The sequence below is a fragment of the Artibeus jamaicensis genome, unplaced genomic scaffold, assembly GCF_021234435.1.
Source record: "Artibeus jamaicensis isolate MK-2021 breed Jamaican fruit bat unplaced genomic scaffold, CSHL_Jam_final contig_233, whole genome shotgun sequence".
Lineage (NCBI taxonomy): Eukaryota > Metazoa > Chordata > Mammalia > Chiroptera > Phyllostomidae > Artibeus > Artibeus jamaicensis.
In genome coordinates this window covers 12,907,445-12,934,369 of record NW_026521486.1, presented here as the reverse complement: position 1 = coordinate 12,934,369, position 26,925 = coordinate 12,907,445, and the positions used below count along the sequence as shown (strand labels likewise).

Here is a 26,925-nt window from a genome sequence, read left to right as displayed (position 1 = left end):
GATTTCAGTGTACGTCACAGTTGTCTCACTTGTCAGTGAGGTGTGTAGTATTCAGATCTTTCTATATAGAAGTGAGTGCAGTCAAATGCTCAACATAGGAAAGAATAACTAAATTTGATTTCATGTGTGTGTGTTAAAATATGTCCATTAGAAAACCCAACTACTCTTATTTAGGAAAGGAAGACAGTTATATGTAAAAAAAAAATGGCTTTCAGATTGATGTCTTTCAAGACAGATAATTAAACTCTGATATTAATTTACACTAGAAATCTGGTTTTTATAAATTCGTGTACATTCTGATGTTTTTCTTAGTATATGTTCAGTGCTCTGCGTGACTGTGTACCTGCTATGATGCATGCAAGACACTTAGAGTCCTACGAAATACTTCTGGATTGCTACGACAAGGAGATCATGGAAATTTTAAATGAGGTAATACCCCATTTGAGACTGAAAAACTTAAAACATGTATTTCAAATGCAGTATTTGGGAAAACTTTTTAAGATTTTATTTTTAGAGAGAGGGGAGGGAAGGGATAAAGGAAGAAAAACCTCAATTTGTGGTTGCCTCTCGCACACCCACTACTGGGGAACTGGCCTGCAATCCAGGCATATACCCTGACTGGGAATTGAACCAGCGACCCTTTGGTTCACAGGCTGGCACTCAGTCCAGTGAGCCACACCAGTCAGAGCTATTATTTACTTTTTAATCCTCACACAAGGATATGTTTATTGATTTTTTTTTAAGAGAGAGAGAAAGAAATATTGATATGAGACAGAAACATCAATCAGTTGCTTCCTGACTGGGGATTTTTCTTGCAACCAAGGTATGTGCCCTGACTGGGAATTGAACCTGCAGCCTTTTTGGTGCATGGGACAGTGCTCCAACCAACTGAGCCACCCAGCCAGGGCTGGAAAAACTTTTGATTGAAGTAGGCTTTTACATATTTAAAATTTTTAATAAACTGCTGTCTAGAAGAAAGAGATGATTTTTAGTTATAGTATCACTATTGTGTTAAGTTGGTCTTTAGTCCCTAATTTTTTATGTAAAAATCCAGAGTAGGAATTTGGAATTTTATTTTACTTTAGTAAACAGTATATTTAGATTTAAGTTTTTGTTTCTTAGAAGAATACAAATGCAAAATTGGTTGGAATATTGAATGCTACCAATAATAATACGGTTAAGACAACTACCATTATTTTACTAAATTCATTTGGAGAGCTACTGACTAAGAGGAGGCAATTATATTTTTGAAAGATTTACTTGTGTAACAGCAATAATTCAGATACTATATAGTACATCTCCTCGTTTGAATAAAGTATTATAAACATTGATATCTTTAAAATTAAATTTCTACCTAATGATATTTTTATTTAGAGGGAGGAATTAAAAATGACTCAACCTCAATATAAACCTTATTTGGGTTTGATAAAATTATGGAAATTTTAATATAATTTTTATATAAAATATTCTCATTTAGAAGATTAAATACATGTCTTGCCAGTGTTTATAACTCCATGGTAGACCAGAAAAGATGAAGAACTTCATTACCTTTAGCTAATGAATTTTGTGACTTCAGTGATTTTTACAAGGAAGCTTTTAAAACATTTCCTCTCTTGCATGTTGCTTGTTCCCATAAATTTTGTGCTTTTTAGTATATATTTGTATTTCATGTATTAAAGCCATCAGGCATTAGCTTTTAATTTTCTCTCAAGAGTGTTAAAGTATTAATGAAAAAAGCTTTGAGTTAAATCTAACTCTTCCTGGTCAGAAAAATCATTGGTTTAAAATGGGGAGCAAAGTAATAATCAGTTTCCCAATAAAAATAATATTTTACCTGAGTATTTAGACTCTTAAACCAACTTGATAAATTTTTCATCATTTCATGGATTATAAAACTAATGGTTAAAGCACTGACCCCTAGCGGAGCAGTACAATTGAAATATCATTTGGAAAAATTACGGTATTCTTTTGTGAATAGCATTTGCTGGACAAGTTGTGCAAAGAAATAGAGAAGGATCTGCGACTTTCTGTGCACACTCACTTGAAGCTGGACGACAGGAACCCTTTCAAAGTTGGCATGAAAGACCTGGCCCTGTTTTTCTCTCTGAACCCAATTCGGTTTTTCAATCGTTTCATTGACATTCGAGGTGAGTGTTCTGCTTTTCTTCTGAAAGTCATATATCTTTTTGTCCTACTAACTATAAAAGAACAAATAACAAAAATGAAACTTTGAGCTTATCCTTTTTACTTTTAGCCCATTTATTATTTTTTTAATTTACCTAAAGTATTTATTACGGAAGAATTTTACAAACATTACTTATATTAACAGTAACAGTGGAGCTGGAGAACATTGTGCCTTCTCCAAGCTGTGCGGTGAGAGCCACCAACTGTGTGGTGGGACTGTGACCCTTTTCAAGGCCACGGCTCTTGCTGCCTGCAGGTGTCAGCCCTCGCATCTCCCTGTGCTTGTGGACTGGCTTGGTGATTCATTGGGTGTCAGGCTTCCTTCTGATAGCCTTATGGAATGGGTCAATGAGGATAACCTCAAGGGATTTGTACGTGGAATTTTGACCACAGGGGTGGCATCCAGCTCGCTCCTCAACAACAGACTGAAGGCTTTGGGCAAACTTGAGCTTGTTGATACCATGATGGCCAGGTTTGTGGTAGGTCACACCCTTAGGAACAGGGCGTTTGCAGCCACCACAGCACACATGAATCCGATATATGTCATAACCTTGCTTGGCCTTGTATCCCGGTCTGCGTGCTTCATAGGCCAGTGGGGGCGGAGAGCCCGTGGTGCTGCCAGCAGCGCACCCTGAGAAAGAAGCACGTCGCATCGAACTGATTTTTTCTCCGTAGCTCCAGGATGTACTTGTAGGTGCCCATCTTGGCTTACCTGCTGGCTGCTGCCAGGTGGGAAGGAAGAGCCTTTCTGCCACAATCCCTTTTTCAGTCCATTTATTCTTTGACTCCTTTTTGTTTATTTACTTGTATTTTCCTAGTACATTATTTAGAAAAAAGTGTAATATTCAAAGTTGCTGCCTTTTTAGTCTTATTTCTCTTTTCTGTCTTTTCCTAACTCAGACAGTTTTTAATTTACTTTTCTTTTAGCTTATGTAACTCACTACCTAGACAAGACTTTCTACAATCTTACAACAGTAGCTCTTCATGACTGGGCCACTTACAGTGAAATGAGAAATTTAGCTACTCAGCGTTATGGATTGGTTATGACAGAGGCCCATCTTCCTAGTCAGACCTTGGAACAGGTATGGTACGAAGCATTTCCAGCTTAGTCCATTTGTAGCATAATAACAGTATTTCTTTCAGAAGTCTTTTTTTAAACTTTATTATTACATGTTTATTTTTTAAGATCTCATACTAGACAAGAACAAAAAATTATATGGTGTGAATTTGCTTTCTTTAAAAAAATTTTTTTTAGTGTATTGATTTTAGAGAGAGAGGAAGGGAACCAGAGCAAGAGAGGGGGAGAGAAAGAGAAACTGATTTGTCCTACTTATTTATGCTTTCATTGGTTCATTCTTGTATGCACCTTGACCAGGGATCAAACCTTCAGCCTTGGCGTATTGAGATGATGCTGTAACCAGCTGAGCTACCTGACTAGAGCCCTAATTTGCTTTATGAAAGAAATTATCACAGGCTTCCTGTTTTTATGCTTCATCTTTTGTTGAATAGTTGAATTACAGGCAAATCTTGGAGATACGCAGATTTGGTTCCGGACCATTGCAATAAAAGTGAATATCGAAATAAAGCAAGATTTTTTGGTTTCCCAGTGCATATAAAAGTTGTGTCCTGGCCAGGTAGCTCAGTTGATCAGAGCATCCTCCTGATATGCCAAGGTTGCAGATTTGATCCCCAGTCAGGACATAACAAGAATCAACCAATGAGTGTGTCATTAAGTGGAGTAGCAAATTGATGTCTTTCTCCCCACCCCCTCTAAAATCAATAAATTAAAAAAACCTTATGTGTATACTGCACAGTAATTTACTAAGTATGCAATAACATGTTGACAAAGCAATGTACATACCTTACTTTAAAAATATTGCTAATATATGCTAACTCTTATATGAGCTTGTTGGAAAAATGGCGCTGGTAGACTTGGTTGATGCAAGGTTGCCGCAAACTTTAGTTTGTAAAATACACAGTATGTACAAAGTGCAGTAAAACGAGGTGTGCCTGTACACATAGGTTTTTATACAGCTTTTCAGGAACATTAGGGTAGCCAGGTGATTTCTGCAGAATTGTAACATGTTTAATAAAGATCACACAGTTAAGGGTTTTAAACCTGGACATAATATATAAACTTCAATATCTCAGGGAAAATGCTTAGATTTATGTACTTCTAAATGTATTTGTTTTGAATGAGAAGTGTAGAGAAGCATTTAACTTCGCTAATTCAGTGAGCTGTTTGACAGTGTGGTACTATCTCATGAGTACAGAAGTTTGTTTTCAGTTAATTTGCCTGTAATTCTTTCTAAGATAATCCAGATAATATTTATCAGTAAAACAAAGCAGAACATTCAGTTCCAGAATTTAAAAATCACAGTTTTCCCCTCATCCTACTATATATAGGAACTATTTCTGGGATTAGCATGTATATTTTTTCATTCATTTATTTATGTGTTTAATATTTACTGAAAACCTGGTAGGCACTGAATTATGTTTAGGGTTACAAAATAATATTTACTGAAAACCTGGTAGGCACTGAATTATGTTTAGGGTTACAAAATAATGTTTACTGAAAACCTGGTAGGCACTGAATTATGTTTAGGGTTACAAAAATAAATAGAAACAGTCTCAGCTTGTGAGTGTACAGACTAATGGGAAAGAACGAGTAAACCAAGTTTTAACTTGGAATATGAGAAGAGTTATAATGAAAATTTTATCAAATGGGCAGTAGAACGGTTTATGTGATATCACTAGGTATTACAGTAATAACCGAAGACTGACAGATTCTTCATCATTCTTTTTTTTTAAGTATTTATTTTTAGAGAGAGGGAGGGAGAAAGAGTAAGAGATACTTACATTAACTAGTTCCCTCTCTGATGCCCCCAACTGGAGACGTAGCCTGCAACCTGGGCATGTGCCCTGACTATGAATCAAACTGGTGACCTTTTGGTTCACAGGCCAGCACTTAGTCCACTGAACCACACCAGCCAGGGCAGGTCCTTCATCATTGTTAATGAAGGAGTCATTAAACACGGCCTAGTATAATTAAAAGAAGTATAAGGATTTGGAATTAGACTTTCAGAAATCCCAGGCTTCTGCCTCTCCCCAGCTGTTTGACCTGGCTTCTGACCCCTGGCTTCTGTCTCTTTCTAGTTTCTGGAGAACTCCTTAGCTTTGTTTTCTTCAGATGTAAAATTTAGAATAATATCTTACTTTTTGAGAATTACTTATAATGAACCTTGTACAGTGCCTGAAAAATAGTGTGTATTTTATAAATATTACCACATACCCTATCTTTCAGAATTGGGCCATTAGTTTACTTTATGAAAAATATAAAGAAAATCCCCGGGAAGACAGAGCTATTCTCAAGAATGGTAGGGAGCTGATTATGTGTCATAGACCTTTGAATATTTAAACTTACCTGTTTCTGTGTTTACAAAAGAGGTAAGATAACTAGCAGCCCATGATTGCACATGTTAGAAGCCTCTTTTAACATTTGGTCAGGATTCTCCTGTAGCTGTTTTTTAAAATAAATATTAGGAAGCATAATGTAAACAGTAAGTCACTATACTGGTACAAGTCTAACTACCTTAAATGAAAGAGCTATGTGGATTGTTTTGCAGGGTCTGGATGTTTTGGAAATCATGAGAAATATTCATATATTTGTGTCTCGATACCTCTATAATCTGAACAATCAGGTGAGTGGGTTTTAGAAATTTTATTTTTATGATGTGGGTGGCTATATAGTAGGAAGGCTGAGGGGTAAAGAATTGATTCTTTTTTTAAAAGAGTTTACTTTTTTAGAGATAGGGAAAGGGAGGGAGAAAGAGGGAGAGAAACCTTAATGTATGGTTGCCTCTTGTGCGTCCCCTACTGGGGACCTGGCCCACAACCCAGGAATATGACCTCATTGGGAATTGAACCAGTGACACTTTGGTTCTCAGGCTGGTGCTCTGTCCACTGAGCCACACCAGCCAGGGCAAGCACTGATCTCAATAGTTAAAATTGGTAAAACAAAGAAAAAAATTGTTTAAAGATACCTTATTTTTTAATTGTATTATCTTCTTAAATGACTTTCTAATTATTATTAATGAAATAGATTCTAAAATTCTTTGGATAACTGATCAGTGATTGTGTTAGATTATGTTGTTATTTAAGCATAAATTTGTTTCATTGCAGATTTTTATTGAACGAACCAGCAATAACAAACATTTGAATACTATTAATATTCGGCATATTGCTAATTCAATTCGAACACATGGCACAGGAATCATGAATACAACAGTAAGAATCTTTTTTAGGGGTTTGGGTGGGTAATGGACCCCTGTTTAATTTGGTATTTTGGAAAGTAGTTTTGTCATGAATATTCTGGTCAATATATGCCAGTATCTTTATTTTATATTGGAATTTCCATTTTTCTGGTTGGTATAGTTAAAATGTCTGGCACAAAAATCATGTTGGTTGTGAGGGAAGCTCTGTGATACAAAAGGCACTTTCAGATATCTTACTGTTTCAGGGCCATCGTTATAAAAACGGCATAGACAGTTGAGAGCATCAGCATAAATACACATATATATCTGTATGGATTGTTTCATAGTCTCTGAAAGTTCCTTTTGAAAATGAATCATTGGTAACAGTTTATTTAGCATCACTCAGGCTCTTTTGGGGGGGCTTAATAATTATTTGAAATCCATATAAACAGCAGTGTACTAAAAGTATTTTGAATCTTAGATTTCAGCATCAATCACTTGAAGAAATCACTTTAACTTGTATGCTGTTTTTCCTTCTGTGGAAGAAGAGAGCTCTTTGAATTTCCCTGGTTTTCAGGGCATACTTAATTTCTCCTTGAGGGAAAAAGAATGGGAGTGCTTAGACGGTAGAATGTTATGAAGCACATTTGAGAGTAAGGGAATGGGGAGAAGTCATGTAACTGCACAGTTACATAGGAACCTTTGTCGTGTACAGTGGGGGAGCCATTGAAGTATTTGAGTTCATAAGTGATGCAGTCAGAGCTCCGTGTTAGTGGTTACCAATATGGAAATGAGACAGAAAAGAGATTCAAATTTAAATTGAGTCATCCATGTAAAGGTCATGTCTGAAAGTTTAAGGATAAATAAACTCTGCCTTATCTAGCAAATATTTATGTAACAAATGCATATGCACCTGTTTTATTTATTTATTTATTTGCACCTGTTTTATATGTAAGGCTCTGTGCTGGGTTTGGGGTGAGAAAAACAGACAGTTCCTACTCTCATAATCATAGTCTGGCAGGAGATGCAGTTGTTAATCACTTAACTGCATTAATGAAAATGAAGTCTGATGATGATTGAGTTAGCATAGAAGAGTAAGATCAGGGGCTGGCACAGTGACCATCGCTAAGGGTGTGAAGGATAGAGAAGAGACTGCTTCTACTAAGACCGCTACTACTGACGTGATCAAGAAAAAGGCAGCGTTTTAGCCACAGGAGAAGTTCTGAAAAAGCACCTGTTTTTCTATAATTGGGTAAATGAAGACTGTTAAAAATGGCTTACATTTGCTGAAACAATTGGTAGTATTTGAGAATGGTGGGAATGGAATTTAGTACAGGGCTTCCATCCGTAGGTAAGAATTAATCATAACATTTTGACTTTAATCTTAGCTTAAATCATACTTTTTTATAGTTTTTTACTCAATATTGGGGCCTTTTGTTATTCATTCTCAAAGCACCCACACATCTCAGTTTAGAAATTACTGCAATTGAGATTTACTAACTTCTTTAACATACTTGTTTAAAATGCCACTCCTGTTAGACTCTCAACTTCATGATGAGGACAATGTCTAGCATGAGGGCAGGCACATTGCCTTGCAGGTACCAGGTCCTCAGAATATTTATCGATAAATAGTTGAATGCTTACCAGTCTTCCTTAAGGAGAGTGAATAGAGCACTGCATTTCTTACTTTAGTATCGTTCTGGACATGGATACTAGTCATTTCTCCATCTTATAGATGGAGAAATGTAGAAACTTCTGACTATGGTATATAACTTAAAGACTAGAGTGTTGAATCTGGTTTTGTGATTCTTACTACAGTTCTTAGTCCTACTATGAAAGTATTTTCTGTTTTTCTTTCCCTTTCATAGTAAAAGTATTTAAGGGGAGTTTATAGAAAGTTCTGTAGAGTTGGGCAATAAAAAATTTCATTTATCTAAATATTTCAGGTCCAATGTGAATTAGACTTTATAAATACTAGAGTTTATAAAGTTTCATATAAACCAGACTTTATAATATTATTAAGTAATATTGACTAATTTTTATATTTTTTTCCAATTTTATAGGTTAATTTCACCTACCAGTTCTTGAAAAAGAAGTTCTATATATTTAGCCAGTTTATGTATGATGAACATATCAAATCCAGATTGATTAAAGATATTCGGTTTTTCAGGGAAATCAAGGACCAAAATGATCATAAGGTATTTTACATAATATTTTTAAGGTAGTTCAGTTTAACTCCTGTGTATAGCAGTGGTTAACAAAAGTAGAGTAGTACTATACCTACTGTTTGGCAGTGTGTTTACTACATGTCAGTACATAGAAATCCACCTTACTCTTTTTAAGAGTTGATGTAAAGATGTATACCGAAACTTATGTAACTTTCTCCTCCTGATGAATATTAGGGTTTTTTTCCTGATTTTTTCATTGTTATAACCAGTGCTATAGTAATATCCTTATACATTTATCTCTGTGTATTTGGAGACTATTTTTGAAAGACAGGTTCCTTGAAGAGAAATTTTTAGGGCAAACAATATAAGTATTTAAAATTCTGAAATGTATTTCCAAGCACTCTAAAGTACTGTACCAGCCCTGGCTGGTGGGGCTCAGTGGATTGAGTGCCGACCTGTGAACCAAAGGGTCACAGGTTTGATTCCCCATCAGGGCACACACCTGGGTTGCAGGTCAGGTGTCCAGTAGGAGATACTTAAGAGGCAACCACACATTGATGTTTCTTCCCTCTTGTTCTCCCTGCCTTCCCCTCTCTAAAAATAATAAATAAATAAAAATCTTAAAAATATATATAATGTACCACTTAACATCCCATCCTGTAATTTAATTTATAGAAATGCTGTTTTGTTTTCACCCTCCAGGCTGAGTTTTCTCGTAGTGAGGTGAAGAATTGTACAGTAATTGGTAACAGTGTAGAGGCATTTAGCCACTTGGATAGAGAACCAGCAGCCTTAAATAGGTGATATGTTTGGTTTGCTACACCCAGAACTATTTTAATTACTCTTAAGCATCACTTAGTTTCAACTCTCTTTTATACTAGTTGGTAGTTTTCTCCAGTGTCAGAGCAGAAAAATACTGCTTTTTGGTAAAATAATAAAATTACAGATTATAGTTATCAGTAGAGAATTGTATTAACTGTCTCTTTTATTGGAACAGAAATTACTAGTGTTCAGAGAAATAAATTAACCATGCTATTGCTTTGGTTTTTTTAAAAGATTTTATTTCTTTTTAGAGAGAGGGGAAGGGAGGGAGAAAGAGGGAAACATCAATGTGTGGTTGCCTCTTGTGCACCCCCTACTGGGGACCTGGCCTGCAACCCAGGCATGTGTCCTCACTAGAAGTCGAACTGGCGACCCTTTGGTTCAGAGCCCATGCTGAGTCCACTGAGCTAGCTACACCAGCCAGGACAACCATGCTGTTATTATTTATAAAAATGAGTCATATCCTGAGTCTTTTAATGACCTAAGACTTGAAAAATTTTATTGGTGATGGTTACTAGAAATTTTAGTTTAACCAATGTGTGTTATTTGGGAAGAAGTATATTTATATAAGCTCCTAATACCTATTCAGCCCACAGAAATGTGGTCACATATCTCTGAACAAATGTTTCCAGGAGGAATTGGTTTCTTTTATCTGTCCCATAGAGGGTTGGGTGTTGGGAGACTGATAATGGTGGTGGGAAACTTAAGTTTGGTGGCATTGATCATTATTCTCAAAAAATTTAAAATTTTATACTGACCTTAAATATTGGTAGTTTCTATTTTGCATTTTTTATTATTAGATTTGAGTGGTTTTTTTTTCCTTAAGCGCAATGGAAATGCAAAATTTGAAAGGAGAGTGGTATTAGTATGGTTGATTTGGTAGGCATTTTATACGCTAGGGGTCTCTATTAATAAAGGTAGTCTTTAAATTATCTCTCTAGTATCCTTTTGAAAGAGCAGAAAAATTTAATCGAGGCATCAGAAAACTTGGAATAACCCCAGAAGGACAAAGCTACCTTGATCAGTTTAGGCAACTCATCAGCCAGATTGGTAAGTTATTATCAAACTGTTGGGAAATAAAGTACAGATCTCAAGAATCTAGCTCATATATTAAATATCTCATACAAATAACTTAATATGTGAGTGTCTGAGTTCAGTTTTATTCTGCTAGAGAACTTTTCTTACCAAAAGTTTTTCAAGTGTGATTACACTATTGGTGCAGAAATAATTGATAGATTGTGGACTAATAATATGTTAAATAAAATCCTTCCATTAAAAATATATTTAGCTCTAGCCAGTGTGGCTCAGTTGGTTGGAGTGTCATCCCATAGACTAAAGGGTTGTGGGTTCCATTCCTGGTCAGGGTACATACCTTGTTTGTGGGTTTAGTCTCTGGTTGGGGCGTGTACAAAAGGCAACCAACAGATGTTTCTCTCTCACGTCAACGTTTCTTTCCCTCTTTCTCCCTCCCTCCCTTCTCTATTTAAAATCAATAAGCACGTCCTTGGGTGAGGACACAAAATAAACATATGTATTACAATATCTAACTCATCTCAAAGACCACACTCATGACAGTAGTCAACTGATCACTGTTCATTGTGTGCCTACTCTGTGTAAGGCATCATTCAGGATTCTAAGAGAGGTCACAGCCTAAATACAAAGATAGAGAATATGTGAAAAGTTAACCAGTAGGAGGTGCATATGAATTTAAAGATGAATGTTAAGTGTTGTAATTCTTCTGTGCCACACCATTTCACATTTACTTATGATTTCTTGAATTGTCTTTTTGCCTTACCTGTAAGACTTGTCTTCTGAAATGTGTTACATTATATTTGGAAACAAGAACTGCGTTTAGAACTAACCATGGGCCGATAAAATTTCATACTTATTTGAGTTTTTCACATATATTATATAAACTTACGGAACAATAGTTGTAACCCTTTTTGAGAGTCTGGTGAAAATTCTGGATTTATTCCCCCAGAACAATGCCATATGCACGCACAGTCTTGCATGTAATACACCGCAGCTCAGGTATTTTAAGGTGGTCCATGGGCCTCAGATTATGGGCTTTTTTTCTAGATCACTGTTGCAGAAAATTTCAGTTATTCACATACCAATGCCAGAGTGTTTTTCCCATGTGATTATTGCCTGTACTGTTATTTACTCTCATGTTTTCATGTTTTTTTAAATGTAATTTTTCTCCTATGAAATGATTAACTCATGAGGTTAGTATGCTAGTCATTTTCCTCCTAATAAACAAAAAATAATAATGTCAGTGTCACCTCAGTTGTCACCAAGATGCACTCCATGGTTGGGGAATATTAATTATACTTTTCATTTTATTCCTGCATTTTATTTATTTTCTTAAAAAAATACAAATTCTTTACCTGTGCTTAAAACACTGTAATGTGTTTTGATTCTTTTTAGTATCTTGAGAAAAGGAGTAAGGAATCTCAAAGCTGGGAGCAAAAGGGGAAGTTCTTTATCTAATATCCTGACTCCTGAAATAACAGCCATCACTAACATTTATTGAGCATTTCCTTTGTGCCAGTTTGTTCTGAGTGCTTATGCGTTCTAATATAGAACTCAGTGCTATGAAGTATTATTTCTGTTAATTTACTCCATAGATATGTACTGAGGACAAGAAATGTTTCTAAGTGTTGGTGATATATATATAACAATAAAATCTCTGCTTCCTTAATTTAACAGATGAGGAGCCTGACATACAAGGTTTATAACTTGACCGAGGTCTTATGTCTAAAAAGTGGCAGAATCCTGATTTGAACCGAAGTAGTATGGCTTCTGAGATGTGCTCTTAACCACTATTCAATACTTACTTGCCTCTCATTAGCACATTTTGATCAGCTAGATATTTGTCTGACAATTTGGAGGAAAACAAAAACCAGATATTTGATTTTTCTAAGATGTATATTGAAACAATTTAGAGTCATCTCTCATATTGGAATAGGCCTTAAAGTAGGTTTAGTGATAATGTATTTTGAAGATGATTTAGTGTGTGTAAAGCACATATCACAGCGACTGTGAAATTTTTACTTCTTACCTTTTTCTCTGTTCTTTCTCCTGAGTAATTTAAATTCAGTTGTGCTTTATATATTGAATTCCTACTACGTGTTAGGGCGTGTTGGCTCTCGGGTCGGAACAGTGAAAACAAAAGCTGTGTCATGGATTTGCACTTGCATTTGATTCTGGTTGGGGAGGCACAAACAAAGAGGTGTCAGTGACAAGTGCTGGGTAATGAGGTGTGGTGGGGCCTGGGGGTGCTGTTTGGCGATGTTCAGGGAAGGCTCTAAGGAGGTGACATTTGAACAGGGACTTAAATAACTCAAAGGAATAAGCTGTATGCACATGGAGGGAAAGAGTACCAGACAGAGATGACAGGACGTGCAAAAGCCCTGAGACTGTTCAGTATTTTTGGGAAATAGGAGCTGGAATGGAGTTAGTGAGTGGTGGACCATGATAGCAGAACAGTATCAAGGGTCAAGGTCATAGAAGGCTATATTAGGATGTCACTTTGGATTTTATTGTGAGATGGGAAGCCACTGTAGAGTTTTCAGAAAAGCATCGTGCTCCAACTTAGTTTTAAAAGAACCACTTACTGGTATGTAAATAAAAGATTGGTGGGGGTGGGGAGTGACATTGCTGACAGTGGTAGTAGGGAGGTCACAAGGCCACTGGCACACTGTGGCGGTCTAGGCAGGAGTGGCGGTGGTTTGGGATGGGGTGGTAGCTGTGCAGGTGGTGGAAGGTGGTTGGGTACCAGCTACATTTTGAAGGCAGAGCCGAATAATTTGCCCATTGATTAGGTATAAAATGTAAGAAGAAGAAAGGCATCAAGAATGACTGAAGGATATTTGGTATGAGAAACTGGAAGGATGGAATTGTCAGTTTCTGGGAAACAAAATGTAATTAGGGGGTGAAGATCTTGAGTTTGACATGAACATGTTAACTTAAAAATTCTTCTTAGCCGTGTGAGGTATAGGCATTGGATTAAAAAGCTTAGAGGAGCAGTTGATGATAGAAACATAAATTTGGGAAGCATCAAATAAGGTTTTCTGGTAGTACTTTCAGGTGTGTGTGTGTGTGTGTGTGTGTGTGAGAGAGAGAGAGAGAGAGAGAGAGAGACAGAAAGACACTGAGTCTCGATATGAGAGTGACGAAATTACTGATATAGTAAAAAATTTTATTGCTAGTATTTAATTTGGCTTATCAAGTGAGTTACAGTTATTTTAAATAGTTTAATGTATACATATATAAGTATATAAATTATCTTTTAAGGGCACAAATATATGGGGTTTTTTTTGGAGCGAGAACTGAAATAAAATACAGCAGAATCTTCTGGTTCTAAGGAGTGGACACCTTGTAATTGCTACATATAACTACATTCCTGATTATTAGAGTTCAGAGTTATTTCTATAAGTACCTGATTTTGTGTGTGTGATTTTTTAAGGTAATGCTATGGGCTATGTCCGAATGATAAGATCTGGTGGCCTTCACTGTAGCAGCAATGCCATTAGGTATGGATGCAAACTTCATTTGCTCTGTTTACTCCATTTAAAATGTTTATGTCATGTGAATGTATTCTAAGATTGTAGAGGTTTTTTCCCTTGTTGATGTATTGCATTTTGATATAAAAATGGAAGAAAATATTAATTCTACTAGTTAAAATTTTTTCTTAAAATATGACAGACTTGAAAGTCTTTTTTTCTTCTAAAGTTATAGTTAATTTATTTTATCAGTACAGTTTGCAAATGGTTCTAAAGATTATATGATTTTAAGGATTAAAATTTGATTATTCATATATAAAATTTAATTTTGGATCTGAAGTGGTTATATTAGTAATAAAACTGAAATGCAACATTTTCAATATGTAGTTGAAAAATTTAGAGTCCCGTAGTACCATTTTTATGTACATATATGTATTTATTTTTAGTTGCACATATTTATTTTGCCATAATAAATTCCTTCCTGAATTTTATGTAGGTTTGTGCCTGATCTTGAAGATATTATAAATTTTGAAGAACTAGTAAAAGAAGAAGGTCTTGGAGAAGAAACATTAAAAGCAGCAAGGTAATTTAATTTTAGAATAATCTCAATTTGGAGATTTATGAAGTATATGTTTATATAAAACCAGAGACATTGAAATTAAAAACAAACTGATAGTAACCAGAGAGGAAGTGGGAGGGGATAATGGGAAAAGAAGGAAGGGATTTCAGACACAACTATAAAAGACACGTGGACAAAACCAAAGTGGGGGTAGAACCAGGGGAGGGAGGGGGGATGGCTGGGGCAGGGGGACTGGTGGAGGGAAAATGGAGACAACTGTACTTGAACAACAGTAAAAAAGAAGTATTTGAAAATTTAAAAAATAAAATTTAAAAAATTGACTAGAGGGTAATATATAAACTTCCGTGTCACTGTTTTTATTATACAAGTTATGGTCTCAGTTTGTGAAATACATATTTTTAAGACTACAGTATTCTGAGATCTTTCCAACTTTACTAAAAAGATCTTTCATAACATGATGTTTAATGTGATAGCCAGTAGCAGCACGAGGCTGTTAAACTCCTGAAATGTAGCTCGTCCAAGCTGAAATACGCTAAAATGTGAAGCACATAACTAGTCTTGGGGCTTTAGTGGAAAGTAAATGCCAGGTATCTCATCAGTAAAATTCATCTCACCTGCCCCTTTTTACTTTTTTGCTATTTCTGTTTGCTAACACGGCTCTAGAACACCGGTACTCATTTCGGGTGACCTAGAGCAGCACCGTCTGGGACTGCCGAGGGTCGCCGTTGAACGAGGGCTAAGTCTATGAGGGAACTGAGTTTTACGTTGTATTTCATTTAAATTTACATAGCTAATGGCATCTTACTGGACTTTGCAGATGGATAGACTTGAGTCAGTATTGACTTTGGAACACAATTTAAAACTTGAGAGAGGCTTGCAGAATTGAGAAATACTTTAGGAAACTGAGTTTTATAAGTGATGTAACAGTTTATTGAGTCAGACATGAAAGGGCACCTCCGGACAAAGTGGAAACCGTTTGAATTTCAGAAAGGATAATGGTAGAGATCGATCATAATGCATTTATAAAATATAGTAATACATTGAAAAAAATGAAACCATGAATCATAGTGATGATAAAGGTTGGAGGAGCAGAGGGAAAATTTCCTTTTGTACAGAAGGACAGTAGCTGCTGAATAAGGGAGGGATGAGAAAATTTCAGGGGGAAACATTACTGTTTTGCGGTCATGACTATCATACTTGAAATCAGACAAAAGTCATTGATGAATTCTAGAATATTTTTGGAGAATAGAGTATTTCATCAAAAAATTATCACGTACATTGCTTACTAATAGTAAAGGAAAACTATGCTTACAGTGGAGAGATTGGTATAGTTCACCTTAACTAAGTGATCAAACGTAACATCACCAGTAACAGGACGTGCCGACATCCTGTGGCCTTTGATGTGTGATAGCAAGTACCTGAGTTACGTTCTTGCCAGAAGTGTTTTTTCTGAACTTATGTGAGGAAACCATTGGAGACATTTAGAATGTTGGTCATTCTACTGAATGAACACCTGGTCTCAACTCTTTAGAAATGTCACATGTCATGAAAGGCAAAAAAGGCAAGGAGACTATTTTAGATCAGAGACTACAGAGACCTGATGACCAAATACAGTGGGTGACCCTAGTCACATCCTAGATGAGGAAAAAAAGAGCAAGGACAGTAGGAAGGACATTTGAGGGATGATTGGGAAAATTTGAACATGTACGTATTACTGTATTTTTTAGGTGTAATAATGTATTATAGCTTTATAGGAGAGTGTTTTAGTTTTTAAAAAATTTTTTTAATTGTTCAAGTACAGTTTTATGTCTTTTACTCCCATCCCAGCTCCCCTCCACGTGCCCCCGCCCCAATGTCTTAGTTCTTAATAAATTCATGCTAAGCTGTTTATGGGCTGAGCAACTTTTATTTCAGGAATAAAAGGAAATAAATGTATGGTGAGCTAGTTGAAAGGCATGCAAGTGTTCATTATACTATATTTTAACTTTTTGATAGGCTCAAAATTTTTTTGAATACAAAAAGAAAATATTCTAGAAAATGCATCTAGGCATTTTTATGAGAATGAAGCCCCAACACAAATACTGTGTTGTGAAGCTTACTTCTTTGCCAGATTAAAGAAGCCATGGACAGTTAATAAGCTGTTTGAAGTCACATGCCCTAAAATGATTGAACAAATTTGTGACTTGCATATCAAAAAAGAAAATCAGACCATTTTACCCCTTACTAAGTGATATCATTCATTTCAAAATTAATGACCTTTTAAAAATATTTTGAAGCAGTTCAGCAGAGAGTAGGATATTACTTTTTAAGCTCTCCAGATTTGGGTGGAATGGCTGACTAACATCATGTGCAGGAAAGTTCACAGCATGCGAGGTCAAGGGCTGGTGGGTTTATAATAACGAATTGATCTGAATGGAGAGAGAGCTCTTCAGAAGGACGAGGACTGGAGCAGGTTCACAGTCCGAGGCGAATTAATGTAGGGCAGTGGTTAACAGGTTAGTAGATGCCTGCCTGCAGGAGGAAGTTGTTAAGTAGTTGGGCACAGTTGGGTTAATGTGAGTCTCAAAGGAGAGCTCTACCTTCTGGTGGTTGGGGAATGATAGAAAGTGGTGGTAGCTCTACATGAGGGAGAGGGGATGCAGGAAAACAAGCAGCCGATATTTGCGGAGGCCGAATGGGGTTAAGGTCTTGAAAAAGAACAAGGTTTCAGTTGAGGGAAGGAGGTGTAGACAAGCATTAGTGAAAAGAGTTCAGGTGAGGAGGACTCTATTGAAATGAAATGGAATTCTGCAGGACTTCTTGTGGGAAGAAGAAATACAAATCTCAAAACACTATTTTAAGTGCCAAGATGACCCACATACTATATTTAGGGGGTAAGTTTAATTAAACAGTGCTGCTCAGCTTCTGTCAGTAAGAAAATCAGTTTATTCTGAACTCCAATAAAGTTTACTCAGAAATGTCTTACAACGTTTCACACTTTTGCATAGCAAGTAAATAAGTTTTTGCATTGTAGGCATTTGGATTCAGTCCTCAGTGATCACACACGAAATTCTGCTGAAGGCACAGAGTATTTCAAGATGCTCGTAGATGTTTTTGCACCAGAATTTCGAAGGCCAAAGAATATACATCTCCGAAATTTCTACATCATTGTTCCCCCTCTGGTGAGTATTTTTAGTATCCAAAATGAATTTTTAAAAGTGTTAATAAATAGACCCAGTTTCTCTGCAGTAGGGAATGCACACGGACTGTATTACTGCTTTCTGGTTGGAGATAAAATTGAATGTGAGCTCAATGAATTTGGCCTAGAACTTCTCACTTATTAGCTATGCAGAATGAAACTTGTAGTTAAGATAGGCTCTTATTTGTTAATAACTGCACAGAAACCTAGTGTGATTTAAATTCTTTGAGTGTACACTGTTATATGGATATCATTTTGGGGCTGAAGTGTACCACATAATCATTTTAAGTGATTAATGTAGACTAACTTTCATCGCATCATGAAGTGGTTTCTAACACATCTCTTCAGAGTGTTGTGTTAGAGGACAACTTCTCCATTCAGTAGGAAATACAACTGGCTAATTTTCAGTGCTTCCTCATTCTAGTATAGCAGGTATTCTGCTCTAATTCTGTAGTTTCCTTCCAGAATAACTCGTTACCCAAAGTTACATTATAAAAATAATTGTTACAGTGGAGAAAATGGAGTTAAGAGATTAGGGAAGTACAGGGCCTGGCCGGAGTAACACCTGCTTGAGTGTGGTTCGTAGGGTAATAATATGGACATAATAATTTATAGTTTTAATTTGGACTTTTCACCTGACATGTCACATGGTGTGCTTGAGTGTGATATTGTTATGTCACAGAATTACATGCTTATGACTTTGTGGTGAAGGATTTTGGAAGAAAAAAGGGGCGTCATTTGCGCGGGACCTTCTGTGTACTAACAGAGTAATTTTTCCCTAAAGGTTTCTATGTGAAGTTGCTTTTTAAAAAATTTTTTATAAAGATTTTATTTATTTTTAGAGAGAGGAGAGGGAGGAAGAAGGAGAGGGAGAGAATCATCCCTGTGAGAAGGAAACATAGATAGTTTCTAACCCTTTCATATGCACCCTGACCAGGGGCTGAAGCTGCAACCCAGGCATGGGCTCAGTTTCCCCACCGGGAATTGCACTGGTGACGTTCTGCTTTACAGGATGATGTCCAGCGAACTGAGCTATACCAGTCAGGGCTCATTAAGTTTTAAACAAGTCTCTACCCCTTTAGAGCTGTGCTACTGTATGTAGGTACCAGTGGCTACTTACATTTAAATTAATTGAAATTTTATGAAGTAAAAAAGCCAGTTCCTCAGTTGTGCACATTTCAAGTGCTCTTTGGTCCTGTGTGGCTAGTGACTTATGGCACTGGACAGTGCAGGCGTGTAGCATGTTTGTCACTGCCGAGAGTGTTGTTGTAGATGTGAACTCTCTGATGGTATTTATCTTTTTTTACCATAATTACTTAAAATAGTAAGCATCAGTAACTCTTTGCTGAATAAATAATGTGATTAGAGAAGGTATTGGAGGAGCTGAACTTTAAGGGAGTGCTTTTGGGGGCGTTCATTTATGCAAATGACTACTAATACTTTTTAACCAAGAATGTGATAATGGTATTTTAGAATGAATTGGGTAGGTGAAAGTAAGGATTGCCATGCTTTAAAGTGCTTGCACTTCGAGGTAGGCAGGCCTGCTTTTTTGAATCCAACTTTCACTTAGATAGAGTCTGAGTTTGGGCAAGTTATCCACACCTAAGCCTCATAGTCCTCAGGTGTAAAATGTGCTTGGTATTTTATGACTGTAAAGGCACTGGTCTTGGGATAAGTAATGATTGAGGTGGGGAGGGCTCCTATGTAGGAACGTGGGGAAAAGAGTCACTCAGAGAAACACTTGTGCAGGTTGTGACCTCTCCAAGAATCTCTTTATGTGAAGCAACTGTTTCAGACCAAAAGGACAGGAGCCTGGAAGAGGTCCTGGTTATAATTATCATAATCTCTGTTTTAGGAACTAAGTTCTGAAGATTAGTTAGCATGGTTTCTCTAATACATTGTTATATCTTTTTAGACCCTCAACTTTGTAGAGCATTCCATTAGTTGCAAGGAGAAATTGAATAAAAAAAATAAAATCGGAGCCGCTTTTACTGATGATGGCTTCGCCATGGGTAAGCTTAATGGAATTGTTTTTCCATTAGTTTTACATTCACCTTATAATGGAATTTTAGAGAGAGAGAGTGTTCTGTGTTGATTTGTTTTTCATGAGCAAAAAAAAGTGTTTACTTTTTTTTTTTTTGCTGGGTTATCTGAGTGATACTTGTCTTTCCTAATTTGTAGCTGTCATTCATGCCCCCTTAGTATTGCTAATCACTTAGTGATGCTGGACCTAACAGGCTTTGTTTCCCAGTCTTAGCATCTTGTACTCAGTTTTCCTGGTCCCCTGTGGCTCCCTTCCTTGTTCTCTGGGCAGCTGTGGCACTTTGCCCCGCCCTCACAGCCCTGTTATCTCCAGGCGACGTTCACAGCCATGCCGTTTCTTCTTCTTTCTTGACTTCTCATTCTTTATACTTTCACATCGTTGTTTTTTTTAAGGTGTAATTAAGTCACACCATTACACTTATTTATGCTATAAGATGTAATTTAAAAGAGAACTAATTCAAAATGACTAGCTAGGAGTTACAGGTGGAGTAGAATACAACTTACATACTCACTTCATTTTGCTTTGGTTCTGCTAATGACTGCAGGTGTGGCCTACATTCTAAAGCTTTTGGATCAGTACCAGGAATTTGACTCTCTTCACTGGTTCCAGTCTGTTAGAGAGAAGTACCTGAAGGAGATAAGAGCAGTTGCTAAGCAACAGAATGTGCAGTCAGCTAGTCAAGATGAAAAACTACTGCAAACCATGAATCTTACCCAGAAGCGATTGGATGTCTATCTACAGGTTAGAGAGTCATAGTTAAATCTGCTTTGACTTTTTGATATCCATTACTTCTTTTTTTGTGTGTGAGAGATTCTTTTTAGAAAAATTTTTTAAAATTTAATTATTTTTCAACTACAGTATTCTGTCTTTTGCTCCCATCCCAGCCCACACCCCTGTGCCCCCACCTCCCTCCCATTTCTACCTCCCTTAGTTGTCCATGTGTCCTTTATACTAGTTCCTGTAAATCCTTCCCCTTTTTCCCCTGAAATTCCCTCCCCTCTCCCCTCTGGTCACTGTCTCCCTGTTCTCTGTTTCAGTGTCATTGTTTTTATTTTGCTTGCTTGTTTGTTTTGTTGTTTAGCTTCCTGTTAAAGGTGAGATCATATGATACTTGTCTTTCACCGCCTGGTTTATTTCACTCAGCATAATGCTTTCCAGTTCCATCCAAGCTGTTGCAAAGGGTAGGAGCTCCTTCTTTCTCTCTGCTGCATAGAATTCCATTGTGTATATGTACCATAATTTTTTGATCCATTCATTTACTGACGGGCACCTAGGTTGTCCATTACTTCTTAATATCCTGTTATACTTAATATCGTTAATAAACTTTCTGATATCTGAAATCTCATGAAAACTCCCATTTTAACAAGATGAGTAGAGGTGATTAGAGTATATTTTAAAATGAATGGTATTTGGAAACCATTTGATCAGATCTTTAAAACTGGACAGGGCCGTGGCTGGTGCAGCTCAGTGGGTTGGGTGTGGGCCTTCAAAGCAAAGGGTCATCAGTTCACTTCCAGTCAGGGCATCTGCCTGGGTTGCATGCTGGGTCCGCAGTGGGGGGCACATGGGAGTCAAGTACACATTGGTGTTTCTCTCTTTCTCTCTCCCTTCCCCCTCTCTCTAAAAATAAAGAAGAAAATCTCACCTTTAAAACAAAACAAAAACTGCATGGGTTACTTCCTTCAGTTTCTGTACTTATGATTTCCACTGGAGCTTTTTAGAAATTATGAAAAAAGACATTAAATATAATTGTATTTTGATATAAGTATTTTCAGCTTTTATTTTAAATATTTTTTATTCACTTAGGAATTCGAATTGCTGTACTTCTCACTGAGCAGTGCAAGAATCTTCTTCAGAGCTGACAAGACTGCAGCTGAAGAAAACCAAGAAAAGAAAGAGAAGGAAGGTCAGTGAATGGCTAAAGTTTGGAGAGACCAGTAAGTCTTCCTTAGTGGTAGACACTAGTTCCCCGTTCTGTCTGGTCAGACTTCCAGCCTCCCTGTCCTTTTGAAAAAGAATAGACTAGACATGTCTTTTAACAAAATAAAGCCTACGTGGATTATTTGTGAAACTGAAAAGAAAGTGGCATAGTATATATAGTTCATTCTGGGGTAACTCATTATTCAGTTTCATCCGTCTTCTCTTAAATTTAAATAAAGTAACAAGCTCAGTGGGGTTTTTTTCACCCCTCACCCTGTATCATACGAAAATGGACTGTTTAGAGGAGGAACACTAAATATTGCTTAATTCAGAGCTGCTGCAGACTAGACATTGACCGAATGAGATGGACAGGTGATTAAGAAGACGTAAAATAGCGGGAGCCACTTAGTGACGCAGGAGCAGCCTCCCTCTCTCCTCTGTGGCCAGGCCTTGGACAGGTAGCGTGTCATGCAGCCAGAGTGGCCGGCAGTGCTGTCAGCGAACGAGTCAGTTAGGAGAGGATTCTGTCCACTGTGTTATGTGTGGGATGGAGGGAAGGTATTCATGTATTTCTTAATGTTCAAGAACATTGCTCAGTGTGTCGTACTTACAGACTCTGCCATGATGCATTTCTCTCAGGTGTCACGTGTAGTGACAGCTGTCTTCCCTCAGAAATGGATGTTTCTTTTTTTCTGTTGTGGACATGATGTAACTTAGGTTTTCCTCTTTGCTCGGAAGCACAAAAATAGGTGTAGCAACTGAGTTGAAAGTTTTTGTGTGTGCTCTTTTTCGTTTTATCTTGTATTTCAAAAATCAAAACAAAACTTATATTTCATAAGTGACTTATTAATTTTGTCAAATTTTTTACATTGGAGAGGTGATTTAATTGGATAGACCACTTTTATCAACAACTTACTCCCATAAATTGACTATTACTAACTGGTAAGGAGCATATACAGACATTTTTGAGTCCAGATTGGGTAAATAATAATTGTGTGCTTGAAAAATCACTTCAGGCTGTTACCTAGAAGATACTCGGTATTTTTAAATAAAAATATGTTGATACTATGTTTCGCTTCATTTTCAGAGCTAAGGTAATGTTTGGCAAAGCCATTTGGAAGGATTTAGTCAGTTTAATCTACATTATGAAATAACGCAGTTATTGCATAGGTTCTGTTCAGGCTTTTTGTAATGCCAGAACCTTGTCTCCAGTCCTTAATTTATTTGAAGGCCCACTTAAAGCATTAACACAAAACAAACAAACCTTTCATTCTCAGTGGAACAGTGTGATTTGGGCTGGTTTTATTTGTTGTTATTTTTAGAGAGAGGGGAAGGAAAGGAGAAAGAGAGGGAGAGAAACATGTGAGAGATACAATCAGTTGGTTGCCTCTCGTGTGCTCCCAACTGGGGACCTGGCTTGCAACCCAGGCATGTGCCCTGACTGGGAATCAAACTAGCAACCTCTTGGTTCACAGGCTGGCATTCTGTCCACTGAGTCATACCAGTCAGGGCTGGACTTGTTTTTAAGGAACTCTAGGGTTCTTTCTGGTTGATGTACATCACTCATATGCCTGGATTATCCCTCTGTTTTAGGACTCTTATTTTAGCTAAAGGTTGCTCAGGAACGAAGGCAAAGTTTGCTGAATATGTTAGTCAAATAGTTTTCTCTATTACAAAGAAATACATGCATGTGACATTTTGCACAAAAGTCAGGAATTCATTTCATCACAATCATCATAAGTTGCTTTTAAATATAAAGTATAGATTCAAATGAAAAGTTACTCATTCTGGACAACTTTCTATGTGGATTTGTAGCGTGTTCCTCTCCGTAGTGCCCCACACTGTGATAGGGGTTCCTCCTTTGGCTGCGGGGAACTTGCCTTCAGACGGGCCTGGTGAACGGGGCCTCTCCCCCAGATGCTGTTCTGATCTCTCACAAGCCTGCATCCCTCTGAGAGCCAGTTCGAACTGTAACATTTGCAATATTTAGTTTGAAATTTAGCCATGCAGCTCTTCTCAATTTTAATTTACTTCAGGTTTTAAAAATAAACATAAATCTGTCCATTGTTATTTTCACTTGCACTTGCAGAAGAGACTAAAATGAGCAATGGAGACCTGTCCAACGGCACCGTGTCCACAGATCGTATTGTCAAGTGATCCCGCCGGTGCGCGGTGCCCGCGTGCAGCCCCCAGAATGAGGCTTGACTGCTGCTGGTGACACGGATGTTAGTGAGCTCGCGAAGTGTTTCCCGGGCCGCTTCTCTGGGGAGTGTCTGACTGCTGGAACTCTGTAAGGCGATGCTCTAAAGATGAGTCCGTTCTTCTTCCAGAGGCTCCACTTTTCCAAAGGTTGAGAATGAGATTTTAAAGTTGGATTTTTGCCTGGACTTCAGACTAACATGTGCCTAGGAAGTGAAGTTCTAAAAGGGCCAATTCAAATTCCTCAACTGCCACCTCAGATTTCTTGTCATCTACGTGAATATTTAGAATTTTATTTGCATGGGTCTTTGACCCGTATTTGTCCAGTCACTGCACATTCAATGCATATACTGTGTACAGCCAGTAAATACATGTTTAAACAAAAGGAATTTAGCCCGAAATTCATGAATCATGCACATCAATATTCTTATAAAAGGAATATATGAGGATGTTTTGATACTAGAGATGAGGCACAAATGTGTTACGTACTCTTTCCGCCCAGTATAAGCTGATTCATCGTTGACTTCATGTGACTCTCGAGCTGCTGGTGTCTTTGGTGACGTTTTGTAACCAGTTTATATTGCTTGGAGAACATTGGACCTCTGCATCGGCTTTAAATTTAAAATTTACTTAATACACAAAATGGAATAAAATTCAGATAAGCCATAGAGTCCTGCTTGAAGCTTCACTTTTGGTTGAAGACACTATGTATGATGTCAGAGAAAATTGAATGAATTCTGATTTTTACGTCCAAACTCAGGTTTCTTCTTCATTAAGTTGAATTGAAATCTTGGTGATGGTTTGGGCAAACTTTTTCTTTAGACCAAGTATAATCTAAGACATCAGATTAAAAACACTGTGCAGGTTCTTAAAAAATTACCACTGTGAGACAATAAAGTTTTAATAAAGTAAATCATTTACTGCTTTAAAAAGTATAGAAAGATTTTGAGTACATTTAGCTCCCAGCAAGGCACTAGATTTATTTTTGTAAAGCTTTATGTTTCTTAATAGTTAAATGGTTCATTGTGGCCTATAATCTTTTAATATAACACAATGATACCTTTACAGTGAAAACAAGAAAGTTTAAAACCTTACATGTAATACTAACAGTATTTTGGAAAATATTTAATTTTCCATTGCACTTGCCTATTAAACATCTCTTTGGTAGATCCTGAAAGTAATTGTAACAATGTTGTTTGATTTCCACATTTTGAAACAGGTATACAATGCCCTGACTGTGTTCATTGGTTACAATCAGGGTCATTTTCCTAGCCCAACACAAATGCTTTCATTGTTAAAAGTCAGAAGAAACGGAATAGGTAGGAAACTTTTTTTTTTAATTATGTAAACATGACCTGCCAAATTATGGAAAATGATGAATTAAAGGCATTTAATATTTGTAATTCATTCTAACTGTAGAAATGGCCCTAAAGCATGCTGCATAATTAATAATTTATGTTTTCATTATTTGTGTTTATATTAATGATCTTGCATTAGGTTATATCAAATGTCACCATTTCATAGCAAAGTACTGCTTTTCTGTTTTCTCTAACTTCCCTACGGTCATCTCCTTTAAAAGGAATAGAAAATGTCAGTAGAAGGGAATCAGATAGATGTCTGTTCCTTATCCCCACATGTCATTTATTTTTCAGTCGATATTAGCTAGGGTTCTCGTGCTGACTGCATGGATACCTACAATGAGAAGAAACTGATAGGTTATTTTTTTGCCTTTAGTTCAAAATAATGTCACTGTAGTCTGGATAAATTATAGTAAGTTCACGTACTTGAAATCTCTGAAAAGATGAAGCATAATTAACTGTTATCAAAGTGCTGAGAAACAGGGCTGAGTGTTTCACACCCAAGTGAACACACGCATGTGGATGACGGTTTTCCTTCCTAACATGTAAATGTTAATATTTTCATCTTTTCAGACATACCGTAATTTAAAATTAGTGTGAGCATTTGTTGCAAATTCACGGGAAACTTAATCATGTTCAGATTCTCAGGAATTAAGTCCTAACTCTAATATTGTCAGTTACTAATTAAATTTTGTAAAAGATGGCAAGTTTGTTACTTGAGTGGGGCATTCCTCTTCCTCAGTCCTAATAGAATACAGTATGTATAATAAAACATTAATAAATGTAACTTCAAATGTTTACTTCCCCTGCATGTTTATGTTCAAAATTAGGAATCTTAAGACAGTATTTAACATTAACCTTTATGGAGTTCCCTTTAATCTTGCACATAGCAAGAAATTTCAAATATAGGGTTGGCTTTGGCTCCTCCCCATACATCCCAAATGAAGAATCTTTTTCTTTCCTTTTCACCTTCTCGATCTTTTGTGTTGCTTGGCATTTTCATATAAAAAGAGCCTACATGACTAATTAAATATTGTAATCCTGGGATCATTAGTTTGCAGTGTTTAATGTTAGAAGTGACTGTGATGCCATTTGCAAACATGAGTTGAGCTGAAACAATAAGAAGTGAGAGCCTTTCAAATATTACGCTGGAGACAGAGACGCGCGCCTTTTCGCAGAAATCATTCTTGGTGAAGTGTGATACTCCTCTTCTGAGGTGGGGCATTTTTAAGATGGTGGAGAAGATGAGATGATACCATCACACACATTGTCATGCTTCTCTTTTCTGCTGGGTTGGCTAAGCGTTAAAAGGTAGACTTCGACCAGTGTTAGTAATTTTAGTTCTTTATCCAGCTAAAGTTGCAGAAGTTTCAGACTGATGGCATTCTTTTCTTAAGTTTTAATGCTACGTTAAAAAAAAAAAAGGTCTTAGGATGTTAGGAATAACAGGTTGTCAAAGACCTCAGTGAAAAAAGAGTCCTATTTTGGAAATCTGTAGAGATTAAGTGAAGTTATTGGACCATTCAGTGAACTCAGAGATGGTGAAGGCAAAGTTAGAGTTGAGTTTATACACAAAGTTCTCATATATTGTATTATATATGGAAAGTGTATATGGGCAAATTTATGGGCATTTTCTTCTATTTTAATAGTTTGGTTCTTTACCACCTCGTTTATTCGATAGTTGCACTTGTTCCTGTTAGTAGAAACACAGTAA

At 36.8% G+C, this 26,925-nt stretch overlaps 1 protein-coding gene across 3 annotated transcripts in view; it reads left to right on the top strand.

Annotated features, from left to right (window-relative positions):
- WASHC4 (WASH complex subunit 4) overlaps nt 1–26,011 on the top strand; it is a 55,303-nt gene extending 29,292 nt beyond the window's left edge. For 2 of the 3 annotated variants that reach the window (XM_037160181.2, XM_053661490.1), the window contains 14 exons: nt 313–429; nt 1,979–2,147; nt 3,112–3,266; nt 5,811–5,885; nt 6,367–6,471; nt 8,501–8,635; nt 10,369–10,477; nt 13,896–13,962; nt 14,429–14,515; nt 17,526–17,673; nt 19,606–19,702; nt 20,279–20,475; nt 21,541–21,640; nt 23,744–26,011. In XM_037160181.2, the coding sequence (XP_037016076.2) occupies nt 313–429; nt 1,979–2,147; nt 3,112–3,266; nt 5,811–5,885; nt 6,367–6,471; nt 8,501–8,635; nt 10,369–10,477; nt 13,896–13,962; nt 14,429–14,515; nt 17,526–17,673; nt 19,606–19,702; nt 20,279–20,475; nt 21,541–21,640; nt 23,744–23,811 (1,629 nt within the window). In that variant the 3' untranslated portion in view covers nt 23,812–26,011. Of the gene's footprint in view, nt 1–312; nt 430–1,978; nt 2,148–3,111; nt 3,267–5,810; nt 5,886–6,366; nt 6,472–8,500; nt 8,636–10,368; nt 10,478–13,895; nt 13,963–14,428; nt 14,516–17,525; nt 17,674–19,605; nt 19,703–20,278; nt 20,476–21,540; nt 21,672–23,743 lie in introns of all 3 variants that reach the window. The other variant, XM_037160182.2, reaches the window with a different exon arrangement.
- The last annotated feature ends 914 nt before the right edge of the window (nt 26,012–26,925 follow it).